Here is a 24,638-nt window from a genome sequence, read left to right on the forward strand (position 1 = left end):
CAATCCAGATCTCACATGTGGGTGGCAGGAACTAGATCACTTGAGCTATCACTGCTGCCTTCTAGGGTCTGCATTAGCAGGATGCTGGAGTTCGGCGCTGAGCCAAGAATTGAACCAACGATAAGGAGTGTCAGCATCTTTTATATTTTTCATCTTATTTGAAAAGGTAGAAAGATAGAGAAAGAGAAAAACACATACATCTTCCATCTGTTGGTTCATGTCTCAAATGCACGCAACATCTGGGACTGGGCCAGGTCAAACCCAGTAGTCCTGAACCCAGTCACTTGCTGCCTACCTGTGAAGTGGGAGTAGGAGTTGAACCCAGGAACTCTGATAGAGGAAGTGGGTTCTCCACGTGGTGCCCTAAGTACTGTGCAAATATCTGCTGGGACACAGGCATCTAAATTAGCATCTTAACAAACAGGCTAAATGCTTGCTTCTATATGGAAATATTTATTAACATAATACCCATTGATCAGAGGTTCCCCTCTGTGGAATCTGGCAAAAAAATGATATTCATTATAAGGATTAGTGCTGCAGCATTGTTAGTTTTGAGCAGGAAAAAAATTGGAACAGAGGTGAATATCCACCAATAAAGCAACAATTTAACAAATTACAGCAATCCCACACACTGATAAGAGTATAAAGATACTTCAAAAAGTTCATGGAAAGTGGCTATTGTGAAAAATGCATTTCCTATGAAATGTTTGCACCAAAATAAATTTATTTTTAAATTTCATTCTTCATGAACTTCTTGAAGTACCCACTGACGAAACAATGAGAAACAATGAAGGATTAATGTTAATATTAAATAAATTATTTTATATTTAAATTTAAATTAAACTGAATTCAATTTAAATTTAACTGAAAAGTGATCCCTGTTAAATATAAGAGTGGGAATAAGAGAGGGAGGAGATGTACAATTTGGGACATGCTCAATCGGACTTGCCCCAAATGGTGGAGTTAGAAATGTGCCAGGGGATTCCAATACAATCCCATCAAGGTGGCATGTACCAATGCCATCTCACTAGTCCAAGTGATCAATTTCAGTTCACAATTGAGCACACTGATAGGTCTAACAGTCAAAGGGATCACACAAACAAGACTAGTGTCTGCTAATACTAACTGACAGAATCAAAAAGGGAGAGAACAATCCAACATGGGAAGCGGGATACACAGCAGATGTCCTAAACAGCACTCTGGCCTCAGAATCAGCCCTTAAGGCATTCGGATCTGGCTCAAGAGCCCATGAGAGTATTTTAGGCATGGAAAGCCAAGACACTCTGGGAAAAAAAAAAAAAAAGACCTAAATGAAAGATCTCTGCAAGTGAGATCCCAGTGGAAAGAATGGGGCCATCAAAGAAGGAGGTACCTTTCTCTGAAGGGAGGAGAGAACTTCCACTTTGACTATGACCCTGTCGGAATAAGATTGAAGTCTGAAGTCGGCGAACCCTAAAGGTTTCCATAGCCTTGACAACTCATGACTAGAGCCTAGGGAGATTACTGACGCCATAAACAAGAGTGTCAAATTGTTAAGTCAACAACAAGAGTGTCTGTGTACTTACTTCTCATGTGGGATCTGTCCTTAATGTGTTGTCCAATGTGAAGTAATGCTATAACTAGTACTGAAACAGTATTTTTACACTTTGTGTTTCTGTGTGGGTGCAAACTGATGAAATCTTTACTTAATATATACTAAATCTATCTTCTGTATATAAAGAGAATTGAAAATGAATCTTGATGTGAATGGAATGGGAGAGGGAGTGGGAGATGGGAGGGCTGCGAGTGGGAGGGAAGTTGTGGGGGGGAGCCATTGTAATCCATAAACTGTACTTTGGAAATTTATATTTACTAAATAAAAGTTAAAAAAGGCAAAAAATTAAATAAAAAAGCAAGCAGCAGAAAAGTATATAACATTTAAGTAATATTACAAAACAATGGCAGAAGACCACTTTATAAATGTGCCTTTTCTCACTATATTTATGGAGAAGGGCATGGTTAATAGTAGTAGAAAGAAACAACGGCAGAGAGTAAGAAGAAAAGTGACCACAAACTATAAATATACTATCCTTTAACATTATAAAATTTTATAAATGTACCTGTAAATAAAAAGTTCAAAAGGATTATCATCAAAATGTTGATGATTATTTAAGAATGAATATCAGTTGGAATTTGGGTGATTTTCACTTTCATCCTAATTTTTATGCATATTATAATGAGCAGGTTGTATTTATGTCATTGAAAAAGAAAAGCTATTTTCATCCTGTAAAACACAAAATGAAGATAGGTGCCAGAGGTGTTCCTTAGACTGAGAGATTAGGGCCAGCATTATAGCACAGTAGATAGATTAAGCTTGCGATACTGGCACCCCCTATAAAAGTGCTGGTTCAAGTCCAGACTACTCTGCTTCCAATCATGTGCCTTGGAAGGTTGTGGATAATGGCTCAAGTATTCAGGCCCCTGACATTAACAAGAGAGACCAGGATGGAATTCCTGGCTCCTGGTTTTAGCCTAGCCCTGACTCAGCTGTTGTGTTCCTTTAGGCAATAACCTGTGGACTGAAGACTTCTCCTCTCTCCTTCCCTCTTCAGAGCTCTTTCAAATAAATAAATCTTTGAGAAAGACCAAGAGATCACTGTGTAACAATCTTGGTAAGAAAAACAATTAATAAATATTTAAGTCTAAAACTTGACTAATATACATTAAGTAAAACATAAATGTTTCAATTTAGGATTTTCAATAAAAGATCTCCCCTTTTCTATGATACTCCCGTTATTTTCCTATTTTCAATACAAGAATTCTCATTTTATAGGATACTCACTTTCTAAAACTTTTCTAGCCTATGTATTTGTCTAGATTTCTGCAGCTTCCATATACCAATCAGCAGGAGAATCAGTTGGAAACTGGGCATTTTCATTCATAAGACGCAACATGGGTAAACTTTCTTCAGTGCAAAACAAAAGGAATAGCATCTAAACACAAAGGTTCGTTTTCACATATTAAATCATGATGGCCTCAGAGCATCTCCAGGACTGCTATTCCACACAAGTAAAGCTTTAGGGGTGCCCTTCAAGAAAAGAGTAATTATGTTATAGTTGCTATGGCTACAGACCAAAGTTTTTCCCATTTTTATTTTGGCTTCTTGATAAATATAGAAGGAAATTAGAATATAATACCAACATTCATCTAGCAGCTGAGATCAAAATTCTAAAAGTTATCCTTGAATTCTTCCTTACACTCACATCTAATCTCTGAGCAAGTCCTTTGTTTTTTTTTTTTTTTTTTTTTTTTTTTTTTTTTTTTTTTTTGCCAGGCAGAGTGGGCAGTGAGAGAGAGAGAGACAGAGAGAAAGGTCTTCCTTTACTGTTGGTTTACCCTCCAATGGCCGCTGCGGCTAGCACAGTGCAGCCAGCACACTGCGGCCGGCACATCGCGCTGATCCGAAGGCAGGAGCCAGGTGCTTCTCCTGGTCTCCCATGCGGGTGCAGGGCCCAAGGACTTGGGCCATCCTCCACTGCACCCCCGGGCCACAGCAGAGAGCTGGCCTGGAAGAGGGGCAACGGGGACAGAATCCGGCGCCCTGACCAGGACTAGAACCTGGTGTGCCGGTGCCGCAGGCGGAGGATTAGCCTAGTGAGCCACAGCGTCGGCCTGAGCAAGTTCCTTTCATGCCATCTTCAACATGAGGTCAGACTAGACCACGCGTCACCACCACCACAATACCAGTCTAAGCTGTCATGAACTACCAGAAAACTCTCATAGTCTCTCTACTTCCACACTGAACCTCTTGGAGCCTAAACACCACATAGTGGCCAGGGTGATCTTTGAAAATCTTAAACCTTTCAGGGATAGGGATCCTTGTGGGGATCTGTCTCACAACAACAGTCGTGTGGTTGAAAATATTATATGCTTGAAATTGTTGGCAGGGCTTCTGGTATTTGACACAGTGGTTAAAGATGCTGCTTGGGAAGAGCGCATCACACAGCAGTGTGCCTCGTTCAAGTCCAGGCTCCCCTGCTTCTGACCTAGCTTCCAAGCTAATGCACATCCTGGAAGGCAGCAGGTGATGACTGAAGTCCCTGAGTCCCAGCCACTCACGTGGGAGACCCAGATTGAGTCCCAGGCTCCTGCTTTTGGTGTGGCCAAGCTCTATGGCTCTTGTGGGCATGTGGGAAGTGAAGTAGCAGATGGAAGATCTCTCTTGTCTCTGTTTCTGTCTCTCTGTGTGTGTCTGTTTCTCATCAAACAAAAAAAAAAGAAAGAAAATTGTTGGGAGAGTGGAAAAAATGGTGAATTTAGTTCACTTGAACTGAGATACTTTTGAAGTATTTTGAACTGATATACTTTTACTTCAGAATTAAATAAATTGTGAAAACAGGATGGAAAAAAAAAAAAAACCTGAAATTGGAGTGTAAGTCATTCCTGTCTAAACACTTCCGTGGTTTCCTAACAGACTTACAACAAAATTTAGGTCCTTAACGTGATTTCCCTATCCATGTAAACCAAACTTTGAAAAATCTCTTCTGTGCAAAGGTAAGGATAGGAAAAGTAACTCAGAGAGAAGGATAGTCCAGCTGCTGTCTGCCATTTATATACTGGCTCTTGCCTTTGGACCGCTAACTCACTCTATTCAGTTCTCACTGTTCCTGGACTGTATTCCAGGCTCAAGGCACTTACAATCCCTGTTCCCTCTCAGTCTGAAGTGCTCTTCCCTGATTCATGTGTGCAGTTCTCCTTCCAGTATCTAAATATTTGCTCATCTATGAGTATCAACAGTCTGAGGGAATCTAACTTTATGACTCCTACTCCCTGGCCTGCACTCTTTGCTTCATAGCACTTAATACCACCACCTGGTATTATTTTTCACTTATTCCTTTACTTGCAAACTTCATGACAGTGACTTCGGTTAATATCCCATTATATATCCCCCACATCTGAAACCTGCTTGGCACAGCTATCAATAAAGCTTTGACAAACGGATGCAAGCGGGAACTGCTGTGCAGTTGACAGTTAGCAATCAATCTACCTCTCCCGATCGTATATACTCACACAGCATAGCTGAGGAAACAGAATTTTATTTTTATCATATCTGAGTGTACATAATTACACACCATTTAAACAGAGTTCTACTTTAATAGCAGCAATAAAAAACTACAGCAGTGACTGAACATTTTACCCTTGGGCCTGACAAAACACTCTCAAAGTTATTCTCAAGTAACTGCTAGCCCCAGCAATTTCAGCCAATTTTTACACATGGAACAGAAAGGGAAACCAATCAGGTGACTTTCCCTCAGTTATACAGAGCTGTGATGCATTACTTTTATTTCATTTGGGCTTCTAAATGAAATGAAAAAAAAATTGAATAAAATAGAAGTTAATCAACTTGCAAATAAAGTACAACACCTATGCATTTCCATTACTTGTCAAGGAAAAAATGTCTTAAATTTTATTCTGTCCTTTCAACAAGGAGATTTAAATATTTAATTAAACATTCTGAAGCATCTATACACAGACAGAAACAAAGTATTTATGTACCTTACTTACGAATGCACAAAAAGTCCTCAAAATTAATGGATGTGGCATTCCTGAATTACAAGTTTCAACTCTTTTAAGCCAATGAAAAACAATGTACTTACAATTATTAACTACTTTATTATTCTTTTTTTGTGTTATTTGACAACTTCCTTATACTCCTTTTATATTATGTGCTAGAGATAGAGACATAGCACCTCATTTCTAAGAACTTGGTTGGCTCTTATGGGAATTTGATAATTTTGGAAAAAGTTAGTCATACATTACTGAAATCCACCCCAAAATATGTGAGGAATGCACCAGAAATTATTTAAATGGCAACCAATATTTTTAAATCATCTCTTCCTTTTATGCTTTTCTATATTTCAATATCTTTATCTTCCCTGTTAACTAAGACATCACAAATGATGACTTCATTTGCCACTTTATCACGTGAAACTATCTAAAATAATGGCTACCAAGAACCAGATAATCAACAGTCATCTGATGGATGCATCAAACAAAGGATAATTTTTGCTTGTCTGGGGAAAAGATATTACATGAATGGTGAAGCAACAGCTTATGAGGCAAAAATAAACACAAGCACACCAAAAACAAGGAAACTACTATTAAAAATAAATCTAGGGGCAAACCTTCAGCCTAACGGTTAAGCTGCCAGTTGGGATGCACACATCTCATATAGAAACTGGAGTTCAAGCCCCGCCTCCACTCCCGATTTCAGCTTCCTACTTACTGATGTGCACTCTGGGAGGCCACAGGTGATGGTTCAAGTAATTGGGTTCATGTTATTTACATGTGAGATCTGGATTGGAGTCCTAACTCCCAGACTGTGGCCGAGCTAAGGCTGTTGTACACATTTGGAGAAATAAACTGGTAGATGGGAGCTCTCTCTGTCTCTATCTCTGCCCTACCTCTGTCTCCCTTCTTTTCCCTCTCTGCCTCTCAAGTAAATAAACAAAATAACTTTTCAAAAATCTAATTCAATTATGGTTACATCTTATACTTAAAATCTTTGCATTTAAAAATATGAAAAACTCATCCCCCATAAAAAGATATATTTGGATATTCAAACATCTGAAATTTGCTGCAATTTATCAGGAATGACTTGAAATTTAGTCCTGATCATTAACCAGAAACTAAAAACATATTTATTCCATCAATTAAAATTTTTCATCTCAACAATATTCTCCATTTTAATGGATATAAAAATGAAACGGGGCTGGCACTGTGACGCAGCAGTTTAAAGCCCTGGCCTCCAGTGTGGGCATCCCATGTAGGCGCCTGTTCAAGTCCCAGCTGCTCTACTTCTGATTCAGCTCCCTACTAATGTGCCTGGGAAAGCAGAGAAGATGGCCTGCACCCAGGTGGGAGACCCAGAGGAGGCTTCTGGCTCCTGGCTTTGGATCAGCTCAGCTCCGGCTGTTGTGGCCATTTGGGGAGTGATCCAGCAGATGGAAGTCTCTCTGTAACTCTGTCTTTCAAATAAATAAAATAAATCTTAAAAAAGAAAATGAAATGAACAACTTCATTATATGTATTGGCCACCTGTAATTCTGATGCAACAATTTTTTTCTTCAATTTTCATAGTGCATTTTTTCACTTAATTGCACATCATTCAATACTAATCTATATCTTTAGATTTTAAAACTAAAATAACTGGGGCATTTAAGTTGCCCTTAAAAAGTCTCAGGCAATGGTAAACATATAACACTAAAAAGTTACCCATTTTAAGAATTCAAAACAACTCAATCTTGCTTCATTCCTGGCCAACTAGTAAGTAATATCAACCCTTTAAAGCTTGTATGACTAAATGGGATTTTGTTATCTGCAAGGCCCAAGGCCCAAGTTCACATAAATGACATCATCCACTCAGGCTTGTGACTTGAAGGACCTATGTATATACCAAAGCACTGGAATTTTAAGAATCTTGATTTTTAAAACTTCCCCAAGTTCCTTCTACATCTAACACTCAATGCTTCTTTGAGTTTTGCTACACTCAATTTAACTCAGCAACTGGCTCACAATTTCATAGAAGTAACTATAAAAATTGTCTATCCCTGGTGTTTAAAAAATTAGACTTATTGATCTGGACAGGTGCACTGCTAAAAACATGCAGAACATAAATCTGTTTCCATAGCTATTAATAACTAACATTCAATATTTAAGATATCAAGAATAGTGAACACTAGGTGTCAGTGTAAGAAATGGAAAAATATTTTTTAAAACTTGTTATTTCCAATCAGGTGTATAGCAAAAAAAATTAAAAGCAGCTGTGACCACATTTACTTATAATTATATAATTCAGTTAACAAGCCAAACTTTTCTCTCAAATAAGATATTCTGTTCCAAAACCATCAAGAGTTTAAAATCAGATTAAATTGACTATTAGAAGTTACAGGACTTTTGTAAACTCAGCTATATTATGCAAATTTTTACTTTTAAGAATATGTGGTTTGCCACAAGAAGACCTAAATGAAAGATCTCTGCGAGTGAGATTCCAGTGGAAATAACGGGGCCATCAAAGAAGGAGGTACCTTTCTCTGAAGGGAGGAGAGAACTTCCACTTTGACTATGACCCTGTCGGAATAAGATTGAAGTCGGTGAATCCTAAAGGTTTCAACAGCCTTGACAACTCATGACTAGAGCCTAGGGAGATTACTGACGCCATAAACAAGGGTGTCAAATTGTTAAATCAACAACAGGAGTGTCTGTGTACTTACTTCTCAGTGGGATCTGTCCTTAATGTGTTGTCCAATGTGAAGTAATGCTATAACTAGTACTGAAACAGTATTTTTACACTTTGTGTTTCTGTGTGGGTGCAAACTGATGAGATCTTTACTAATTATATACTGAATCGATCTTTGGTATATAAAGATAATTGAAAATGAAAAAAAAAACTTGGTTTTAAATTGGAAATTGCATAGAAAATTAATTTTTAAAAATATCATGTAGGATCTCTGTCTTTAATGTGCTGTACACTCTTATTTAATGCTATAACTAGTACTCCAACAGTATTTTTCACTTTGTGTTGCTATGTGGGGGCAAACTGTTGAAACCTTTACTTAATATATACTAAACTGACCTTCTGTATATAAAGAGAATTGAAAATGAATCTTGATGTGAATGGAAGGGGAGAGGGAGCGGGAAAGGGGAGGGTTGCAGGTGGGAGGGAAGTTATGGTGGGGGGAGCCATTGTAATCCATAAGCTGTACTTTGGAAATTTATATTCATTAAATAAAAGTTAAAAAAAAAAGAATATATGGTTTGAAGAAAATTTTACTTTTAAGAAAATAAATTTTGAAAAATGGTGTTAAGCCCAGATACAAGTGCAGAAGTATTTTGCTGCATGATTTTATTTGGTGAGAAATAATTATTTCCCAAAATAATAATGCTGAATGATTAATAAAGGCAACTGGATTGTTGGCTTTTCCCTGCACAGAAGTCTACAAACTTTCAAAGAATTAAAGTTAAAATGCTTTAACCGTCAAACAGAATACATGAATTTGATACTGTCCATAATTCTGTTAGCTAGAGAATATTTCTAAGATCTGAATGTTAACACTAAGTCTAAAAAAATGCTACCTTATAACTTTACCAATATTTCAGATAAACAGTTCTCTCTACAGACTTTTCAGGGTAAAGATTTTTAAAATACAGGTTATAAAAAGATTATTGTCAACAACAATAATACAAGGAAACATTAACATCAAAATACTTTCTCATATTTTACAAAGTACATTCATGCTATTACCTAACTCAGGGCTAATAATAATAATTTAATAAGACTATGTTCATTTTAGCATAGTCATTTTGGGAGTTCAAACTCTGCTGTGTACCAGCCTCTCTTCCCTGCTCCCTCTCTCTGAAACTCCACATCACTATTGACTTATAAACTCTTTCCATGTGTTTTTCATACAGTATTCTGAAAAGCATCATGGCTGGAAAATGAACAAAACTAAACATAGTGGTCATCACTAAAATACAAAAGTTTAGGACTCAAAATCATTTAGGAGAACAGTCAAGGATTTATTGGATGAAAATAAATGTTTTTAGGCAATAGTATGTTTTGTTTCACTGATAGTCCGGTTTCAATGATTATAAATTGATACAGGCACAAAATGAGGAGGCATAATGCTTATTAAAATGTTTTCCCAAGCTCCTAGGATTGAAATGACTTAACAGGCCGGCGCCGTGGCTTAACAGGCTAATCCTCCGCCTTGTGGCGCCGGCACACCGGGTTCTAGTCCCGGTCGGGGCGCCGGATTCTATCCCGGTTGCTCCTCTTCCAGGCCAGCTCTCTGCTATGACCCGCGAAGGCAGTGGAGGATGGCCCAAGTCTTTGGGCCCTGCACCCGCATGGGAGACCAGGAAAAGCGCCTGGCTCCTGGCTTCGGATCGGCGCAATGCGCCGGCTGCAGTGGCCATTGGAGGGTGAACCAACGGCAAAAAGGAAGACCTTTCTCTCTGTCTCTCTCTCACTATCCACTCTGCCTGTCAAAAAAAAAAAAAAAAAATTAAAAAAAAATTAAAAAAAAAAAAGAAATGACTTAACAAATTTAAGAACATGAGGACCAATGAAAACCAAGGGAAAGGAACAGGGAAACTCACATATAATAAAACATCTAAACTGGTATCTAAGAATTTTTAAATACCTAAAAACACTGGGGATGAAAAGTAGACAAGAAGAAATACAGATAGAACTGTGTATGGTGTGCAGAAAAGTGGCCCCAGAAATCCAGATAGCACACGAACCTCTAGGGGCTCTGACTTGTTAGTGCCTTTGCCTTTGAAACTTTAACTCCAAATATCTTAGATTTGCTATTAAAATTTTAGGCTGTCATTCATTTACAAAATGTTTCTATTGGTGAACAGTGTGGACCATTGTTAGGTCATTTACATACATTATCTTATGTAATGTCTATTAGGTAAGTAAATTCTGACAGATGAGTAAACAGGGAATCAGAGAGATTAAGGAATATGGTCAAGATTGCTTAACTTAAAAGTGATGGAGCCAAAATTCAAACCCAGTGGACTGTCTCCAAAAACGTTCCACTCTACCAGCATTTCCCAACTGATGGCTCATAAACCCCTGTGGGTTTTGCAAAAGTAACCAGAGGAGTCACATTTAGAACAACAATTAAGCAAGTGAAAACATGCCAAGTTAGTATGCAGGAAATGTACTGACAACCCCAGTATCTCCATTAGTTTTTCACTCCGATGAATGCTGATAGGTCTCATGGTGGATTTGATTGTCATATGGTTTTGAATTCATTTATTCTTGGTAGTAAAGTGTAGTGGAATGAGAAGGCCATGCCAAGGTGGCCACTGGCAAGCGAGCGTCAGTTAGTCAGGAATGGCTTTGAAACCCACCTGGCTCTGGAAACTGCCTGGCAACAGGCTGTGATTGGATGGATTTGAAACTGCCTGGCGACAGGCTGTGATTGGATGGCTCTTGAAACTGCCTGGCGACAGGCTGTGATTGGATGGCTCTGGAAACTGCCTGGCAACAGGCTGTGATTGGTTGGGATATAGACCGCCCCTTGACCAGATTGGCTGGTCTTGGCTATATAAGCTATTGTACCAACTGTAATAAACGAGTCTGCAGGCTGCTCGCCTCAAGCCTGCTTTCACCAGACTCCCGGGGTCTGTGTGTTGACTCCGCGCCTCTTGCCCCCACCACGCTGCTCCTCTCAGAAACGAACCCACTGCAACATTGTTGGGAATTCAACGGCAACATCTGGAGCGCCAATGTGACTGAGAAAGAGACAGTGTGTCGGACTCGGACTCGGCGAGGTCCCCCCTGGATTTCGGCAAGTAGGCCCCTCGGTGTTTGGTGTGCTGTTCGGTTCTGTGAGGGTGAGCACAGAACCCCCTCCTGCGCCCCTTTCCTTGTCCTTTCCTCGGTCTAAGTGACCCCAGGTTAGCACACACCGCCCTGAAGCGTATGCCGCTTCTCGGCTCCTCCTTTTATTTTCGGTTCGCCCGGCAAATTCACATAAGGGACTGATCATCCCAGAATTCGGAACCAAGTCATCTTCCCTCACTTGAGAGAGGTGACGCTCCGGAGACACCGTGTGGGCATACGGCCTTGACCTAACAAATCAAGGAAGTCCCCCACTAAGCACAGGACATACGTACGATCTGATACACCACTATCTGTTTGTCTAGCATAGGGAAACCTCCTGCAAAATGCCATCCACAGCTGAGGTGCTAGGAATTTGCTTTGTTACGGTAGCAGTGCTGTACATGTCTTTCCTCTGGCTAGAGTTGGCATACCGTGCCGCTCTTAAGCGCTCAGACATGGGAAAGATACCCCCCTCTCAGAATCCTGTGCAGATTATCAAAGATAGTGAATCTGTGAGTGACAGGAGCCTGACACTCCAGGTCCCTGTCTCACAGACAATGGTTGATGACTTAGGGAGAGAGAGCTCTGACAGTGAAAAAAACAATGTAGCAAACATGGTAGCAACGCCTAGTCAGCCACCCCCCACATACCCGTGGGATGAACTAAGAGGACCTTTACACAATAACTCATGCAATGTCATCCCATCCGCACCCAGTGAGGATCCCCACATTTGTGGCAGTCCTCGGGCACCCCAATATCTCAGGGCAGCCGCTAGATCCCATCCCATCAGCATGTTTGCTGTTAATGTTGAAGTGTACGCAAAATTCAGGCCCTGGATTCCAACGCCTGTAAAAAGGCTTCTATTAACCAAAGGTCGAGGATATGCTTGTGTCTTTCCAGAGAATGCAGAACAGCCCATTTGGGTACCAGCCAGAAACATCAAGCCTGCAACTGACAGCCAACCAGAACCAGCTGAACAAGACCAAGACTCCGCCTTGTTAGCAGACGCACCTGCCCTATCATCCTACCCTGAGAAACTGCCCAAAGCCATATCTGTTACTGTTGTGTACCCCACTAGCTCTGGTCAGCCACTCAAATGGCCCGCAGCCTATGTGTGGTCATGCCATTCTTGATAACCATTATTCCTCATTCCTACCCCTATCTGAGCAAGCAATCCTGTAGTCTCTCGATTTGAGCGCTGGTTAGTCAAAGACGGGTAAGATCCCCTGGGGGACAACCTAAGACAGGCACAGCTGCATACGGAGACCACATGGAAACGGGGTCAACAATGGTATGGCCAAGAATCATGCCTCCCGTTGCTCAAAAATAAACAAAAAGGGGGAAATGTAGTGGAATGAGAAGGCCATGCCAAGGTGGCCACTGGCAAGCGAGCGTCAGTTAGTCAGGAATGGCTTTGAAACCCACCTGGCTTTGGAAACTGCCTGGCGACAGGCTGTGATTGGATGGCTCTGGAAACTGCCTGGCAACAGGCTGTGATTGGATGGATTTGAAACTGCCTGGCGACAGGCTGTGATTGGATGGCTCTGGAAACTGCCTGGCAACAGGCTGTGATTGGTTGGGGTATAGACCGCCCCTTGACCAGATTGGCTGGTCTTGGCTATATAAGCTGTTGTACCAACTGTAATAAACGAGTCTGCAGGCTGCTCGCCTCAAGCCTGCTTTCACCAGACTCCTGGGGTCTGTGTGTTGACTCCGCGCCTCTTGCCCCCACCACGCTGCTCCTCTCAGAAACGAACCCACTGCAACATTGTGGAGAAATCAACTGCAACAGTAAAGCTTTTAATTTATACCCATAATGGACAATTGTTCACACATGGTAAAAATAAAGAGCTGAAGCTGAAACAAAAGATAATATATAAGAACTACACTAATCCTGCAAATTTAATAATATCCTTCTTTACCTTACTTCAAATTTAATAATATCCTTACTTCAGAGTAAGCGTCACTCAACTAAAGGAAAGTATGTATTTATTAAGAGAGAGAGAGAGAGAGAGAGAGAGAGAGAGAGAGAAATCTCCCATCCATTGAGTCAGTCCCCAAATACCTGCAACAGCCAGGGCTGGACCATGCTGAAACCAGAAGCTGGGAACTCAAACCTAGCTCTCCTCCATGGGTGGTAGGGATTCAACTACTAAAGCATACAGTGCATCAAGTTTTGGACTTCAAAAATCAAGTAAATAGCAAATATAGTGACAAGAATACATGATTTAGGTTTCTAAAACCTATATTAGGAAGATTTTATTATGGCAAAATACACATTTTCTTATAGCCCACCTTAAAAACAACAGTAAAAATACATGTGGAGTGTTCTAACATCTTTTTTACCTTCAAACTCACTGCATAAAGACATGATTTCTCCTCAAAACTGCCCTTTTCCAGAACTTTGCATGTCAACTCATGAAACTGATCTCCCAATTGGTTAGGAATCATCTTTCATGAGCTTATTGCTTATGTCTGCTTCTCTGGACATAAAATTTTGTATATTCTGTTTCACATTTCCTTTTGAATCTAACATCTTTACTCCTAAATCTTTAAGTCAGAACCTACCATTACCCAACTTATAGTAGCACCTCTTCATTGAATACACAATCCTTGTTCTGACCTCTCATTTTACTGATGCATACTCTCTAAAATTTTCAGTTACTCCAACTGTCTACAGAACTATTAGGTGTGTATTCAATGACCATAAAAATCAGGCCCCAAGGCTTCTGTTTCAGCTCTTTGTCTACTGTGCATTTAAAAAACATTCCTAAAATAAAAAAAAAAATTAAAAAAAAAACATTCCTTATACCCCAACTGGAAATCCACATGGCTTGACCAGAGATGATTTTACATAAACCAATGGCCAAATTTGGTTTCTTCGCATAAATGCAATTACTGCAGAATGTAGGCATTCTACTCCTGATGACATCATCCAAATCTATTCTAACATGCAAACAATTTTAGTTATTGATGATTACAAAGCAGCTTATTATTTGAGCACAATGATTTGGTTAAAACAAAGAACTGGTTTTGAAATTCAAGGGTAAATAAAAGACTAATTTATTAATTATCATTCTCTCTTTTGGAGAATAGTCATTTGGTATTTAATACTGACATAGATAAATATCTTCCTTTTTATCTTGCAGGAAACTTTGATTTCCTGACTAGTATAAAAAGAGAACAAATAATTTAGAAGCTTGAAGTAGAAAACTAAATTCTAATATTTTCATTATTTCCTTGAGAACATCTAAAAGCATTAACTGCTTATTACCATCTGATCTCTTATTTTCATAAATATTTCATATCCTAGATGATGGAAAATACAAGATTATTCAGAAAAAGTTTTAATATAGTACTTTTGCTTTTAAATAGACTGCTCAGACCTGCCAGAGAAGAAATCATTTGAGTTCTACAACTACTTGTAAGCTGTAGGATTGTGGGCATGTTGTCTAGACTTTCCAGTTTATAACAATTTAAAATCAAGACGCTACCTTAGGTTTATTAAGTGAAATGTTTCCTTTAAGATAAGCCATTCCATCAAAGAGTACAAAAAAGGTTTAAAAACAGAAAACATATTTATTTCTTTTGTTGAAACAGAGAATTTTTAACCAAAGTTTGGATATGGCATAGGTTTTATTAGTCTTTTAGGAAACATATTGATGTGAGGGCGATCTGGCTGCGACATGTCACCCCATTGATCGCCAGGGTTGATTTGGCTGATCTGGCTGGCTAGGCGGGTGTCCCCTTCCTCCCTCACCGCTCCATGTGCGTCCCTCCCGAAGCTGTGCACTCGGTCGAAGAGGATGACCTTCCCCGCTAGAGGAGTATTGTTCTTTGGTCAAGGGTATATGAGTAGCTGCACTCCCCTGCTAGAACCTCCAAACAAGCTCTCAAAAACACGTCATGGGGTGGTACTGTGGCCTAGGCGGTAAAGCTGCTGCCTGCATTGTCAGCATCCCATATAGGAGCTGGTTCGTGTCCCAGCTGCTCCTCTTCTGCTCCAGCTCCCTGCTAATGAGCCTGGAAAAACAGAAGATGGCCCAAGTCTTTGGGAGACCAGAAAGCTCCTGGCTTCAGATTGGTTCCAGCCATTGCAGCCATTTGGGGGGTAAACCAGAGGATGGAAGATCTCTCTCTCTCTCCCCCTGTCTCTCTCTCTCTCTCTCTGTTTCTCTGTAACTCTGCCTTTCAAATAAATAATCTTTTAAAAATATATCATCCTATACACACATAACTAAAATTCCAGATTAATGAAGAAACTACTGAATTATATTACTGAAAAATATCCTTCTGAAGACATTCCTGAATGTTTGAGTTTTTCCCAATTGTTTGAAGTTTTCACTTGCTGCCCTATCAATCATACTGAGCTGTGCAATAGAGAGATGGTCTCCACAACCAGCAAGTTTAGGAGGCTTTCCACGTTTTAGTACCCACTTTCTGAAACATATTTTATACATTTTATGCCTAAACCAACCAGATAACCTGTAAGTTTGTGAGTTTTAGCAATTATTTTATCTTAGCTCCTATAGCATGACATCTTCCTGCTAATTTTTAAAAAAAAGATATTTTATTTATTATTTATTTGAGAGGCAGAGTTACACACAGTAAGAGAGAACGAGAGAGAGAAAACTCTTCCATCCTCTGGTTCACTGGTTCACTCCCTAAATAGCCACAATGCTTGGAGCTGGGCAGATCCAAAGCCAGGAGCCAGGAGCTTCTTCCAGGTCTCCCACATGGGTGTAGGGGCCGAAGCACTGGGGCATTCTTCCACTGCTTTCCCCAGGCCATAGAAGAGAGCTGGACAGGAAGAGAAGCAGCCAGGAATGAAACTGGTGCCCATATGGGATGCTGCACTATAGGCAGAGGATTAACCTACTGTGCCACAGCACTGGCCCCTCCTGCTACTTCTTATTAGCATCTGAGTACATTTCTGTTTATAAATTTTTATAATTTATTTGAGATGCAGAGAGACAGAGAGAGCACTACCATCCTGTCCATGTTCATGTCCAAAATGCCAGCAATGACAGGCCTGGGCTGGTACCAAAGCCTGGAGCAAGGAACTCAATCCAGGTCTCCCATGTGGATAGCAAGAATCCAATTATTTGAGCCATCACCACTTCTTACCATGGTCTTCATTAATGGGAAGCTGGAGTCTGGGGCTAGACACAGATATTCTACCTTGGTAGGTTAGGCTAAATGTCTGCCTCTGGGTATGCTTTTCAATGATAGGAAATTTTTTGTATCATTGTATTGATAGTTGTGTGACTATTTTACTGTCAAAACTTATCAAATTATATACTTAAACTAGTAAATATTGTTATATGTAAAGTATATCTCATCAGGGCTACAAAAAAAGACTATCACATGCAAATAAGATCTTTTTTTAAAAAAAAAGTATTGGGTTGCAAGCAGAAGGTAGAAAATGAGATACCAAATAAAATTATAAATGGCCTTACCAGATTAATTAACTGAGTATGTACCACATCTTCTACCAAAACCACTGTTTCATGAAGAGGCCTCCTGGCGTCACCCAAAGAAAACCTAAAAACAAACGAACAAACTACAATTAAGTTCTGTGAAAACAAGAAGGGCAAGAAGTGAAAGTTATTCATTAGAAGAACCATCTCAATACAGGCAATAATGTTTTCTCAAATGACTGAAAGGATGTAGAATTTTCTCTAAATGAAGATAATTAGTATTTCCTTTGTAAGCTGCAATTTCCAAAGAGAAGTGGAGTGTTACCCAGGGTGTTTCTTAATATGTATAGTATTTTTAAAGGCATTTATTGCTTTCAAATGTAGAACACAACAACTTCATAACACTAGCAATCAGAAAATTATGTAACCATATCCAATTAACAATAAAAGAGGATAGTCACAAACAAAGTTATAAAAGTATCTGATGTAATAATATCTAAAGTTGCTCATTAAAATTATGTAAATTCTATCCAATATGATTTTTCATTACACACAAGAAGATTATTGAGAATTGATTAGAAAACTGACCCTAAAAGTTCTCTTGTCACTTTCATATAGAGGACTAGATGTGCCACAAATCATTTCTAGCAAAGAACACTAGAAAATGTACAGTAATATATTGAAAACATAGATTGAAAGCATGTTTTGGCCGGCGCCGTGGCTCACTAGGCTAATCCTCCGACTGCGGCGCCGGCACCCCGGGTTCTAGTCCCAGTTGGGGCGCCGGATTCTGTCCCGGTTGCTCCTCTTCCAGTCCAGCTCTCTGCTGTGGCCCGGGAGTGCAGTGGAGGATGGCCCAAGTGCTTGGGCCCTGCACCCGCATGGGAGACCAGGAGGAAGTACCAGGCTCCTGGCTCTGCGCAGCGCGCCGGCCGTGGCGGCCATTTGGGGGGTGAGCCAACAGAGGAAGTCTTTTCTCTCTGTCTCTCTCTCACTATCTAACTCTGCCTGTCAAAAAAAAAAAAAAAAAAAAAGAGAGAGGAAAAAAAAAGAGAGCATGTTTTAACTAGCAGTAATAAAGAAGATGAAACAGAATTAAGTACAGTGGCAAAATACTGTTCCACCGTGTAGAAGATCACAACCAAAAAAAATTACTATGAAGGAAAGAATAATCTTCAAAGAAATGCCTCAGGATCTTGAATCACATGTTTAAAACTCACTGAAAGTTCTGCTGTTGTCTGTGGCTGGCTGACCTGGACAAGAGATTTGGAATTCATCGAACAGAAAGTTTGTTTCACTTGAATTTTTCAGTCAAAATTGTGCAAATTTAGTCATTTGAGATTTGTATGGTGTTGGCTATTGTTTCTGCTATTAACTGCTGGTCCTCTTCAATTAAGGTATTAATACAATCTTTCCCTCAAAATAATCTTTTAGAACTAGATAAACATTCAACAAAGTTGTAGCATATCAAATCAACATGTAAATATCAGTTGTATTCTATATACTAGCCCTTAATCCAAAAAGCCAATTAACAAAACGATTCCACTAATCATAACACCAAAAAGAATATTTAGTAAAAAATTTAACAGAAGAGGTGAAAGATTTATACCCTGAAAACTATAAAGATTTTTTAAAAATTTTCTTTTCTTAAAAATTTTCTTTAATTTATATGTTTCATGTATTTCATATATAAAGATTTAGGAACATAATTATACTACCATCCTACCCTCCCTCCTGCCAACATTCCAACCCTTCTTCCTCCTCCCTCTCCCATCCCCACTCTGAATTATTACAAAGATCTATTTTCAGTTTACTTAATGATCATAAAGTTAACCCTTTGTTGAAAAACATTTCAACAAGTAATATTAAAAAAAAACACTCTTCCTAGTGCTGTAAACATTTATTGAATCTCAAAATTTATCAAATCACTCCAGTACATTATATTTTAGTTACTCTATTAGTTACCTCAGATCAGGGAAAACATATGACATCTGTCTTTTTGGGACTGGCTTATTTCACTAAGTATAATGGTTTCCAGTTGCCTTCATCTTATTCCAAAAACAAGATTTCTTTTTTTTTTTTTTACAACTGAGTAGTACTCTATAGTGTATATATAACATAATTTCTTTATCCAGTCAACAGTTGATGGAGATCTTGGTTGATTCCATATCTTAGCTATTGTGAATTGTGCTACAATGAATATAGGGGTATAGTGAACTCTTTCATAGTTTGATTTCTTTTGATTTGGGTAAGTTCCCAGGAGTGGGATAGCTGGCTCATATGGTAGGTCTATATTCAGATTTACATATAAAAGACTTTTGAGGGAATTAAAGATCTATGTAAACAAAAAGCAAATATAAGTGAATGAAAAGATATATTCTAATTATTATTAGGAAGGATAAACAGTGTTAAGATGACAATAATACTTAGTTACATATATAGATAATGAAAGCCCTATTGATATACCAATGGTGTGATTGTTTTAAGAAACAGGAAAAAACCATATGAATATTCAAGGGACCCTGAATGAACAAATACAATCTTGAAAATACAAAAACATTTGAGGATTTCCTGCCTGATTTAAAGCATATTACTAACATATGGTAATTAAAACAAAGTGATATTGACATAACAACAGACAAAGAGACAAATAGAAGAGAGAATTCATAAACACTCACTTAATGAAGGAACTGCAAAAAGTTTATGGAAAATGGCATGAAAATATAATTTTATTTTGATGAAAAATATTATTAAATTCACGCTTATGTTTTTCCTAATACAATTTTTCAAAAAAGCACAAAATTATCAAAGTCAGATAATTGGCTTAAAGCTAAAATTACAAATTCAGTTCATATCTCTAGTAAAAATATTTTAACTCAATAAAATACACAAATAATTAGCAACTTTTGCTCGAGTTAAGAGAGTTAAGAGTTATGAGAAAGTTAAGATCCTTCTACTAAAAACTGTGCTAGCATACCAACATGAAGACATAAAAGAGGACTTCAAACAGCTCATGGAAAATACATGTTACCTTAATCTTAAAAAAAAGAAAAGAAAATGCACACTATGGTTTTTTTTTTTTTTTTGACAGGCAGAGTTAGACAGTGAGAGAGAAAGAGAGAAAGGTCTTCCTTCCGTTGGTTCACCCCCAAAATGGCCGCCACGGCCGGCGCGCTGCGCAGATCCAAAGCCAGGAGCCAGGTGCTTCCTCCTGGTCTCTCATGCGGGTGCAGGGCCCAAGCACTCGGACCATCCTCCACTGCACTCCCGGGCCACAGCAGAGAGCTGGACTGGAAGAGGAGCAACCGGGACAGAACCAGTGCCCCAACTGGGTCTAGAACCCGGAGTGCCAGTGCTGTAGGCAGAGGATTAGCCTAGCTGTGGTGCCAGCCCACACTATTTTTAATTGCATTTTTCATGGATTTTTTTTTAAAGTCCTTTCATATAAGCAGGTACATGATTTGAAGAGTCAAAAAGAGAGGAGAGAGAGGAACTCCCACATGCCAGTTAATTTCCCAACTGACTCCAACCACCTGAGTTGCCCATCACGGTTGCCTCCCAGAGTCTGCATAAGCAAGAAGCTGAAGTCAGGAGCCTAAGCTGAGACTTAAACACTGGCACTCCAATGTAGGACCCAGACACCTTAAATGACTGTCTTAAGTCTATTATTTTAATTTTCAGGATTGCTGATACTTCAGCTTTTCTCCCATAATTTTGCTCACAATATTTGTGCCATTTCCATCAACACAGAAAGCTAGATATTGTTTTGGTGGTTTTTGGAAAATAGAAATGAAAATCACCTTATCTAGCCACAGTCATTTCCTTTTTGCTCAGCAATGTACATAGTATTTATAAGTCACTTAAAGATTAAATCTAATATATATAATACTTATAAACCTGTTAAAGACAAGTAATTGATACACATACAATTGTTTGGACCTTTTTCATACTTAAAGACCCACGTCACCACTGACATCTTGACTTACTTGTTCTGGGTCTAGTCCCATTGATACAATCTGATACTCAACTCCTTCACATACTGCCTAGATGCCTGTAATAACACCACTACTGCTAGACTAGCTGCCAATAAAGGTATTCCAGGAAACTTTTCTGAAAAGGTTATCTTCCTGGTCTTGTTGTTTCATTGTTATAATTTACAATCCTTCATTTTAGGGAGAAGGGTAACTCTGATTGCCAGATTATTAGTAGGTCCATAACAATCCTACTGAACTCCTCTTAATGATAATGACAGAGCTATTTCACCCCATCTTCTGATACAAATAGTATTGGTCTTACTCAGTTCTAGAATCAAATGTCTCAGTGAGCACTAGGGCAGGCACTCTACCATTCCTTTGTCAAGTGCATAAGGAAAGTAGGAGATAGACAAGACCATTCACGAGCAGTGTTACACTCCTTAAGCTTTACACTTACAATGAGATATAGGAGGTTGAGTGCTGACGACAATCATGGACTATTGTAAAAAGCCTGTAGAATTTAGGACTTTCAATATTCTTTGTGTGTAATATATATATATACTAAAAATATTCTAACACTGGAAGAGAATCTTTATATAAATATTTATCAAAAGGAAAAAAGCACAAGTGGAAACTGCTAAAATAAAATAGAAGAGTGTACTATTTACTTACAATTTCTTTTTTTTTTTTTAAAGATTATTCATTTGAAAGAGTTAAACAGAAAGAGGAGAGGCAGAGAGAGAGAGAGAGAGGCAGAGAGAGAGAGAGAGAGTGAGAGAGATGTCTTCCATCTGAAGGTTCACTCCCCAATTGGCCGCAACGGCAGGAGCTGCACAGATCCGAAGCCAGAAGCCAGGAGCCAGGAGCCTCTTCCAGGTCTCCCATGCAGGTGCAAGAGCCCAAGGACTCGGGCCATCTCCCACTGCTTTCCCAGGCACAGCAGAGAGCTGGATGGGAAGTGGAGCAGCTGGGTCTTGAACCAGTGCCCACATGGGAAGCTGATGCTTCAGGCCAGGGCGTTAACCCACTGCGTCACAGCACCGGCCCCCTACAGACAATTTCAAAACACACAAAATAAATTTTGAAAAATATAGTTAATAAGTCACAGTATTGTCCAAAAACAAGAAAACTCCAAATGCTTCTTGATTATGGCAACGCTCTTTTAACCTCTCTATAAATTCCAAAGCACAATTTAATTTTGCCAAAATCTTTTGCTAACCTACAGGCCCTACACAAACAGAGATATCTAATGATGGACGCATCCTCCTCAAATCCGCTTATTCTCAACTGTGAAAGTCAATCAACTCCAAACTCTTTTAATGACAGGAACTTAAATAAGAAAAAAAAATGCATTTTGAACAAGCATAGGCAGTATGTATATATTTCAAGTTTATACAAACGTATACAATATTAGTACAAAAACAGCATAAAACAAACACAAAAGAAATAGCAAAAGATGTTAAAAAAGCAAAATCTTTAAAATAAATATTTTATTTATTGACATGAGAAAATCTTTTTTATTCTCATATGTGTGTGTGTGTGTGTGTGTATAGTTTTATTTGGCATAACTGATCTTAGCCTGGGAGTATTTCCCAAATTATTCTCTATCAAATAAATTAGCATAGTTGTTACTAAAAGATATATATACTTTTTGCAAGAACTAGACAAGCCAGAAGACAGGGTTTTTTTTTTTTTTTTGAAAATAATTAATGAACAATCAAAACAAGTATTATTTGCTTTCAATAATCCTCTAGAGTCCCAAGGCAGAAAAGCAAGCAGCACAGGAGGAATCTCTCTTCCTCTAGAGGTAATGCTTTTCTGTGCTCTCATGTCCAATTGACATTTCTTTGCAGTCACAGTCCTTACCTCAGGGCAAACAGCTGAATGAGCTCCAGGCAGAGATGTGAGCAGTTCACCTGACCGGTACCCAGCTAAAAACACTGTAATGCAGCTGGCCATCAGCTACAAAGGAGAAGTCAGTTCACAATAAAATATATATATATATATATATATATATATATATATATATATATATATAGTGGAATTTAGATAACCTGGTTTTAATTCCTCCTTTGCTGCTAAAGAGTGTTTCATGGGCAAGCAACTTCTCAGTACCTCAGTTCCTTAACAATAAAAGAAAAGGACTGAATGAAATGATTTCAAGATGCCTGCACTGTGGCTTAGTGGGTAGAGCCACTGCCTTCAGTGCCGGCATCACATATGGGAACAAGTTCGAGTCCCGGCTGCTCCACTTCTGATCCAGTTCTCTAATATGGTCTGGGAAAGCAACAGAAGATGGCCCAAGTCCATGGGCCCCTGTACCCACACGGGAGACATGGAAGAATCTCCTGGTTCCTGGCTTTGGATCAGCTCTGCTCTGGCCATTGAGGCCATTTGGGGAATGAACCAGCAGAGGAAGACCTTTCTCTCTCTCTCCCTCTCTCTCTCTGCCTTTGCCTCTCTGTAACTCTGCCTTTAAAATAAATAAATAAACCTTTTAAAAACATAAAGATGCCTTTTCAGATAGTTGATTATGATCCACAAAAGTAATTGTAATCCTTAAATCTTAAAAACTGTGTCTTCAAAAATGAGGTAACACTATTATAAGAAAATTAAATCTTACATAGTAAATTGGGTAGCAATAATAAAATAAGAAAGAAAAATAATTTTTAATGAGTACAACTATGAATAAATAAATAAAAACAACTGGGGCAAGGAAAATACAGCTATACTTCATTCCTAGTCTTATATGCAGAAGAACTTCTAAGAAATATTGCATTGTCCCTTACAGAAATTTTTTTTAATGGCTGGAGATATTATCACAGGATATTTATAATAAAGAGATTCTGACAAAGAAGCAAAAAAGAATTAGACTAGTAATAATCTGAAAGAGAGAGCCTGTTAGGCCAGTCACTAAAAAGACAAGAGCCACAGCAGATACGCTCATAAGGCATCCAGGAACCAAACGTAAAAGAAAGGACAAACAGACATTTCGCTAGTGCCATGTATGCATCTTCTTGGATGCTGAGTTGCTTTAAATACTTACCACTGGCTACAGACTCTAATGTGGTTAAACTATTCTGGATGCTGTGGTTAAGTAATTGCTGTGGTCTTGGGAGCTAGTTACTCCTTTTTTTTTTTTTTATTAGCTTTGGTTTTTTGGACGTTTTCCTGCCTCAGGTAATTGACATTACTTTGGAATGGACCTTGTGTGACTACCGCTTGGTGTAAGAAGGCCCTGGGTGACTTTCTGTCCCAAAAAGAAAGTGTCCTTTTTCCTTTCAGAGCATTCATTTCATTACACTTTTATAGACCAGGTATTACTATAATATCCAGGAATTTTTCCCAACTGGAATTACAGTGAAATAGGCTGTAGCCCTAAGATGCCCTCTAGTCATTAATCTGGCACGAGACAGCACGTGCAAACACATCGACAGGAAACTTATTATGTCATTCTTAATATTTATTGAGATTGTTTTGTCCAGCATCCGAAGAGGGCAGAAGAATCCAGAAGTTTGGCCATGATTAGTCATTTAAAATAATGCAAGTGTGAAACACATAAATTATCCTTATTCTTTAAATTTTAATGTCTCTAACCTTCACAACTTTGAGTTTCACCATCTGCTTGTCAAAGCAATGAATAAGTATATATAGTAATGGCTTTGAGAAGGCCAAAAAGAAAGATACATCAAAATGTCACACAAACACCTAAGACAACAGATTTCCTAGCAGTGGTCATTATTCCTGCTGTTTGCTTGGTTTCTCAATATTCATGTCCCCATATCTTAGTATATATTCACATGTAATTTAAATAAACCTCTATTTCTAAAAAGCAAATATCTCCATCTTCAAACTCAAATGGACAGT

General features: G+C 38.7%; 1 protein-coding gene across 2 annotated transcripts in view; it reads right to left on the reverse strand.

The window, feature by feature from the left end:
* SUPT3H (SPT3 homolog, SAGA and STAGA complex component) overlaps window positions 1-24,638 on the reverse strand; it is a 493,606-nt gene that overhangs the window by 225,511 nt on the left and 243,457 nt on the right. For both annotated transcript variants that reach the window (XM_062186207.1, XM_062186206.1), the window contains one exon: window positions 16,837-16,921. In XM_062186207.1, coding sequence (XP_062042191.1) covers window positions 16,837-16,921 — 85 coding nt within the window. The remainder of the gene's footprint in view (window positions 1-16,836; window positions 16,922-24,638) is intronic.

Source organism: Lepus europaeus, chromosome 3 (genome assembly GCF_033115175.1).
Source record: "Lepus europaeus isolate LE1 chromosome 3, mLepTim1.pri, whole genome shotgun sequence".
Classification (NCBI taxonomy): Eukaryota; Metazoa; Chordata; class Mammalia; order Lagomorpha; family Leporidae; genus Lepus; species Lepus europaeus.